This window comes from Carya illinoinensis, chromosome 11, assembly GCF_018687715.1.
Source record: "Carya illinoinensis cultivar Pawnee chromosome 11, C.illinoinensisPawnee_v1, whole genome shotgun sequence".
Classification (NCBI taxonomy): Eukaryota; Viridiplantae; Streptophyta; class Magnoliopsida; order Fagales; family Juglandaceae; genus Carya; species Carya illinoinensis.
Genome location: NC_056762.1, coordinates 5,599,883 through 5,607,195, shown reverse-complemented (window position 1 = coordinate 5,607,195; position 7,313 = coordinate 5,599,883). Strand labels below are relative to the sequence as shown.

The 7,313-nt window shown below is 32.4% G+C and overlaps 1 protein-coding gene across 1 annotated transcript; it reads right to left on the bottom strand.

Annotated features, from left to right (window-relative positions):
• Positions 1-1,027: 1,027 nt before the first annotated feature.
• Positions 1,028-4,039, bottom strand: LOC122282972 (two-component response regulator ARR15). The gene is made up of 5 exons (XM_043095070.1): positions 3,641-4,039; positions 3,477-3,553; positions 3,216-3,293; positions 2,839-2,909; positions 1,028-1,570 (listed from the first exon to the last, which is right to left on the bottom strand). Exons 1-5 carry the CDS (start codon positions 3,801-3,803, stop codon positions 1,291-1,293), a joined length of 669 nt encoding a protein of 222 aa, XP_042951004.1. The 5' UTR covers positions 3,804-4,039; the 3' UTR covers positions 1,028-1,290.
• Positions 4,040-7,313: the final 3,274 nt, after the last annotated feature.

Here is a 7,313-nt window from a genome sequence, read left to right as displayed (position 1 = left end):
ATAATATTTACGTATTTTATGACTATATATAATAGTAGCCTATAAATCAAGCCACGTGATTTTATAAAACAAGCTTTTATAATCTTTCCCACATTTCTACAACCCTTTCAGACTCTGGGGGACCTGGTTTGTCTCTGGTGAGGGAAATAAAAAAATCTTTCCAAAATTCAAATCCTTGGGATTGATGTCAAATTACTTCTCCTTTGTGCCTACATGCATAATGGTTGGGAGCCAATTACTGAGCCGACCGTCCAATTTTAAAGCCTGCCTCTGGAAAGCTTTACAGCCCCATTAATGGTCTTGAATCTTGACCACCCTCAGATTTTGGAATATGATTTTGATTGAAATAGGAGTAAAAGCATATAGGTTAGATTCCTCCAGGCATCCTATGCAGATATCTCAAACCAATAGCATTTTGACTTCCTAATGCCTCGTAGCATAGCTTTCAAGTGCGTTCAGGTTTTGTTACATCAGAAAAAGATCTCTACTCAAAACTGGTTTATTGAATCTGGATTCGAGCAGATTGGGGAGCTTTCAAGTGTTCAGCAGTAACGTTTAAAATGTCTGAAGAGGAGCTCAGAATGCTCAGCTCTAAGCAGATATTGCGTTTATATTGTTACAGACTGGCACAAGTGGCCAGTCCTACCTCACCATCTAGATATAATACAAGATTTAACAACACGCATTCACTGGCTGTATTCCAGATTTCTGACACTGTAAATCAAATTGGAACACTGCAAAATAGAGTATAATGTGAAAGAAATGTTCATACCCTTTCAGGAGACTCGAAGTTGGGTAAGAAGTAATCAAGCAGCACAACTTAGATGGGTATAGTAGAACCTTTTATCATCTCTGTAAAGTTCAAAAGTGCCTACCCAGAAGTCGGTTTTCGTCAACATTACTGCCATATGGGTTACATCCATATGGATTATATAACCATTGCAGAAGAAATCCGATACAAAACCTGACAGAATACCCCCCCCCCAAAACTTTTCCAAGCCAAAAAAATTATAAATCATGCATCAAGTTGATAGATAATGACTTGTAGAAGTAACATTAAACCAAAACAATGATTGTTTCAACTATAAGGCGAAATTCATATTTACACAATCAAAGAGGAAAAAATATTGATGTCCTACTAGATCTGATTTTTGTACCTACTTTTTCTCTATTCCTGGGTCCCTATTCCACACGTTAGAAAGAAATCATTTCCGACCAAACAAAAAACACTCGGCAAGGATCGAGGATGGAGGCTAACAAAAAATTTATATTCTGATACGAGAGAGTAATTCAATCTTTCTTCCGTAGTTTGGCCCTCTTTGACAACCGCGCAGATGATGATGCCGATGATGCAGTTGATGAGGAGGATGACGAGATTAAGGAAGAGGAAGATGGAGGTGAGGGTGATGGTGATGATGAGGAAGTGTAATCATCTTCTCGCTTCCTCTTATGGTCTCTTGTTTCTCCACCATCCTTTCCTTCACCTCTGGTTATGAAATCTTTCAAACGTCTCACATCTGACAATTTTACAGGCTTAAGTAGAAACTCCTCTGCCCCTTCCTCCAAACACCTGCAAACAGTGATAGAACGAGCCATTAGCCAGTATCCCAATAACTCGTATTAACACCAATATAGAAACATCAAACTGACTTCGGCAGCTGAAGAGTCATGTTCACACAGTAAGCTAATATAAATTAATCATAATCGTCTTCATTTAATTCATACGACTCACTAATCTGAAGAGACAAGTATAGTTTATTAGAATTCCCAACTGCCCAAGTAAATGTTATGATATTAAGAGTTAAATCTGAATTGAATGGAAACCAGAAAGAGGACAGTTGATATCAAGCCAATAAATTCACTGACAGAGGTTATTAACGATTACACTCCTAGAATATTTTCTATTCTAAATACATGCCACCGATTTGAGGCATAACTGCAAGAATCAGACCACAGCAAAAGAGTAGAAAAGAATTCAAGCCACCAGCCCCAAGTGGTTGGGACTGTAAAGGACCTATGCAGCTGGAAGAATGCCTGTTATTATTACATTGAACTTGCTTTGTATAATTACTTTCCAATTTACAGAAGGTTGTAAAAAGAGGAATACAAAAAGTTGTCGTAGTCTTGCAGGAAAAACATGAGACAATTACACTATACCAGCATTTTAATGGTGGCATCTAGGATTGGAAATGCATAATTGTCCAATTTGGAACATGCTATGCCAAACTTTGTTTGACTAAAGTGCAGAATATCCAATATAAATATAGGGGAAATTAGACCATATGCCTCGAACTACCACCTTTGCACCTTAAACTACCAATGCGTTCAAACCACACTCTCAGTTAGGATTTGATCATTAAGATGAATGAATAGGTCGCACGGCATAATTTTCACTATCGGAAATTCACCAAATATGCCATTTAAACTTATTGGTAGTCTAGGATGCACACTGCAACTGTTCATAATTTGGGGTGTGCATTGTAATGGGGATGATAGTTTGGGATTGTAAAGTATAATTGCCCCTAACTTATATTACATCAATATCAAATATTATAAAACAAGATGTTCAGACAAGATCAGATTCAGACTATAATTCCTATATCAACTATATCATGCACAATCAGATTGAGTACTGTACAGATATAGTTATTTCATAATCATCAGATTCAACATATTTGAATTCCTACCGACCATTAAAAAACATCAAGGTCACTAAATTGTTTTTTTCATTAATAAAACAAGCCCACGATCCAGAATCATCGTCCATTTACATGTAAGTTCATGTCAATTATGCATCAACTATTAATGCAAGTAAAAAAGATTGAACAGATAAATTACCTATCAATACGAGCCAAGACGTTCTCGGATGACATGATCACCACAGGTATCTCTCTCAAAACCGAAGATCCCTGCTTGAAAGCAACCATAGGCAAAACACCGTTAATAGAGATTTTTTTTTTTTTTTTTTTTTTTTTGTGTCATTGCTTTTAGAAGTTATTATCTGTTTGTGAGAAAATGCAGACATGCACAAAGTAGAAAAAGGAAATTTGTTTAATCTGAAACTTTCACATGCAGGGAACTTAAGCTCTCTAGCCTCTCAAGATAAAATACTAAAAATAAATTTAATTAATTTCTCCTTTCCTTTCGTTTTAAGTCCCATTGAAAAGAATTAGAATAACAATAAGACGAAGGCCAAGACAAACTAAAATACAAACCTTAATTTTCTTGAGCAATTCATATCCGGTCATCCCCGGCATTGAGTAATCAGTCATTATGAGATTAACCTTCAAGCCCTGTAATCATAGCTATCAGAGGCTCTCCACCAAAAAAAATCTTTGAATATTTGATCGGGTTCTGAAGAAACGCGAGAAATGAAAAGGTAAAAGTTTTCCTCTTTTTTTTTTCTTTAGAGATTACACACACTTTCTTAGCAACGAAACAAAGTGAATACATCCGAGTCCAAGCGCGTTTCTTACATCAAAACCAACCGGGCCCTTCTCTCCATCCAGCCCCAGGTACTGCAGAGCTCTTGTCCCACTCTCTACTGTCGTCACTGCATATTCCAATCCAACCGGCCTCAGAAGCCAATCAAAACCCAAATCTTTACCCAAAACAACAAATATTAATTAACTTCGCTCACCTTTACAAGAAGAAATCTTCAGCAACCTCTCGATGACCATCCGGTCCACAACGCTGTCATCCACCGCAAGAACATGCAGCTCTAGCGAACCGGAAGGTGAATCATCAAAAACCTCAACATTCTCTGGAAAGTTTCGCCGCAAAACCTCGCCGGCAATAGCCATTCGCCGGAAAATCTTCTAAAAAAGCGGTTTTTAGCCTCGCTGAAATGGGTCTCCGTAGAAAGAGTGAAAATAGAAGAAAAAACAGAGAGCAAGGTGAGAGGAGATTTTGTGTATGACTTTATAGCCTTTTGGGTTGAGAGGTGGATCCGAAAGGAGAAAGAGAGTATGTGGGCGTGGCATGTGGAAGGCTTTTGCTTTAATTTAAGGAAAAAGGCTAAAGCTGAGATTCTGAGGATCCAAATGTGATAGATTTTCTTTAGAGAGAGAGAGAGAGAATAATCCGGTCCTGAGTCGCTTGTCTTGTACTCCGTTGTCCTGTCAATATATTCAAAAGATTTAGCAGTAAATAGTCGGAGTCACCCAACGTATACCATATGCTTGGGTTTGGTACAGTCCTTACTCCCTGGTGTTCAGTGTTTTCACTGGCTGCCTCGTATTTTGCCCTGCCTACAGTTCCTAAGTTGTAACTTTGTGCCTATGGAAAACGACAGGGGACCATGAATGGTGTCTCTCGTTTTGATCGATATTGTATATTTTTTTTATTTCAAGATTAAAAAGATAATTTATTAGTAAATTAATATTTTTTATATTTTAAAAAAATACATTAATTAATAAACTGACATACTGACATTGATTAATATGATATATTAAATTATAAATATCATTTTATTATAAAATAAATATAATATATATAATACTAAATTATATTAATTTATAAATTTATTTTAAAGAAATCTCTTCATAAATTTAGTACTTTTCAAATAATTATAAAAGAATGTCAAGGTAGAATTTAATTCTCCTTACACTAAATCCAATATTCTGATCATGGTGTGATAAGATATTATAACCATTGTTTTCTTGATTGGATTTAAATCATCTTTTTAGGTTCTTTGGGCTTTAATTTAGCAAAATAGTTTTTTGACAATAGCTTTTGCCACGAAAGCATATATTCGTGAAGTAATTAGGAAAATATATGCAAGATGTGCAAAATGTTCAACTATTATACAGTCTTTTTTAAAAAAATAAAATAAAATAAAATTCTCACTATGTACTAAAAAATATTTCATACTATTTATAAATAGTATTATTTTATGGATTCTATTGAGATGTATTTAAATATAAATAAGTTGATATATGTGTTTAAAACAAGTTGAGATGAGATTAAATTTTTATAAAAATTTGAAAAAATAATAAATCTTATCAATGATTGATTTGAAGTGATCTTAACATCTAAAGATAGTTGGTTAGTTTGGATAGATGAGTTGAAATGGTTTATGAATAGTAGTGAAATGATTTGTTAATAATAATCAAATTGTTTAAATTAAAATATTTTATGAGATTTTGATAAATGAAAAAAATAAAAGTTGAATAAAAATATTATAAAATTAAAATATTGTTATAATATAATTTTTATTTTAAGATTTTAAAAGATTAAATTATTTTTTATATTTTATTTAAAAAGTTATAAAAATTAAATAAAAATTTAAATTTAAAAATATTTATATTTAAAATAAAATAAACCAAATATCTTCCCGTTCAAAATATTGCTACAAAATTTACAGCATTACTTGTGATGATAATAGCAACGAGGTAGGGCAGGAGAGAGTGGACACTAGGCCGAGTGGGAGGTGTGAAACGGCGGCGTAAAAAGAAAAAAAATAGGAAAGCCGCCCACGGCCGGCCGACGGGGGTAGTTGAGTGTGACTTCTCGAAATACATTATCGTACGAACAACATAATCTTATTCTCGAGATACGATACGGTTCCAGATATAGATGGTAGGGCGCACCCCCACATATCCAAAAAAAAATATATTAAACTGTTCCCACTCGACCCCCTCCATTTGCGCGAAGGATCAGAGCCCTTAAATGCTCCACTTAATAATAAATACGGACGGATACGATCTAAACTAAAATTAGCCTCTATCTTTTTAATTGGGATGGATATACTTTGCTTTGGACTTAACGCTCCATAGAATAGAATATAGATCTCTCTTTTTGTGGGCATTGGATCTGTTTTGCTTTTTCAAATCCTGTTCTGCTTGGCTTTTCAGTGCAAAAGAGTATCTCCCATATCTATGTTGATTGCTCTATCCCACCCATTACCCAAAAATATATATATATTTGTATTTATTTAATATTATTTAAAAGAATTTTTTTTTTAAAAAAAGAGAGAGATCTGATATAAATTTCAGATATCTTGAAAAGTTAAAAAATATTTTTTTAATTTTTATTTTTAATGTGGTCTAGCTAAAAGTTAGTTATTTTTATTTTTATTTTTATATATACAAAAGTTACTAGGTCGGCACTCACTCGATTAAATTTGAATTGAACTCGATTAGTAGAAAAAAAAATTTCGTTCATAAAAATAAATACTTGCTCAATTTATAAATGATACATACTTGACTAAACACTATGGTTCATAAATGATACATTTGCTGATTTATGTTTAAATCAATCCATTAGCTCGACTCGATTAAAACTCATTCATATATTGATAAATATATACATATAAGTATGTATATATATATTAGTTAATAATATAAGCATACCACTTTTATAATTAAATATATAATATGTAATCTAATTACTTATATGTATATAGTGAATATACTTCATAGGTATATTTTATAATTTGTATAATAATTAGTCGATAAAATTTAATAATTTTATATATTAGTATGTGGGAACTATGAATGAAATAGATATATATTATCATATTAATTGTATGTATTAATAATATATGTAGTAATATAATAAATTGTTATTTTAGATAAATATTAACTAATTAGATATTAATTATTTATAAATTTTTTAAAATCTTATAATTTAATAGAGTTTCTATTTGTTAATTGTATAAATTTAATATTAGATCTTTTATTTTTATTTAATTTATTAATTATTAAATTTTATTAAAAAATAATTTAAACGAGCTCAAATTGAAACTTTAATTTATCAGTTGAGTTTGAATAAAAAATAAAAAAAAAATTACGGACTCAAATTTAAATATATTGAATCGAGCCGAACTCAACGTGTCAAAAATCGGCATGGCTGGACTCAACTACAACCGTATACAAAACTAATCAGAAAATGAAGAAAATAATTTATTTTTTAACCGACAATCTTTTATATTCTTTATTTATTTAGTGGTGGTGGTGGTAGGAGTTGGAAGTTTATAACATAATAAGATTTGTTTGATCCGCTTTGAAAGGACAGTTTGAGTGGCATCTTGGACTTTTTATTACGTTGTAGAATATATATAGAGAGAGAGAGAGAGAGAGAGAGAGATATGGTGATGGATTTGTGTAGAGAAGAAGATGAAAGAGGGGGGCATCTTGGACCATGACTTTTATGCCAAAAGGATGGAAATATTACTGTCGACATATATAAAGTCTGGATCATAATGAGAAGTTGTCACCTTTGGTAAGATTTGATGAATCATGGAGTGTGTCCCTTCTCGCTTGTCTAAAGAAAATGTTTCAGACACTGTCTTGATTATGTTGGATTGTGGG

Bases quoted from the DNA above. Each gene is read 5' to 3' on its own strand.
- LOC122282972 (XM_043095070.1), bottom strand. From the start codon at position 3,803: ATGGCTATTGCCGGCGAGGTTTTGCGGCGAAACTTTCCAGAGAATGTT. The intron at 3,294-3,476 runs GTAAGAAACGCG...CTATGATTACAG, and splicing joins AGGGCCCGGTTGGTTTTGAT to GGCTTGAAGGTTAATCTCAT. The intron at 2,910-3,215 runs GTTTGTATTTTA...GCTTTCAAGCAG, and splicing joins AATTGCTCAAGAAAATTAAG to GGATCTTCGGTTTTGAGAGA.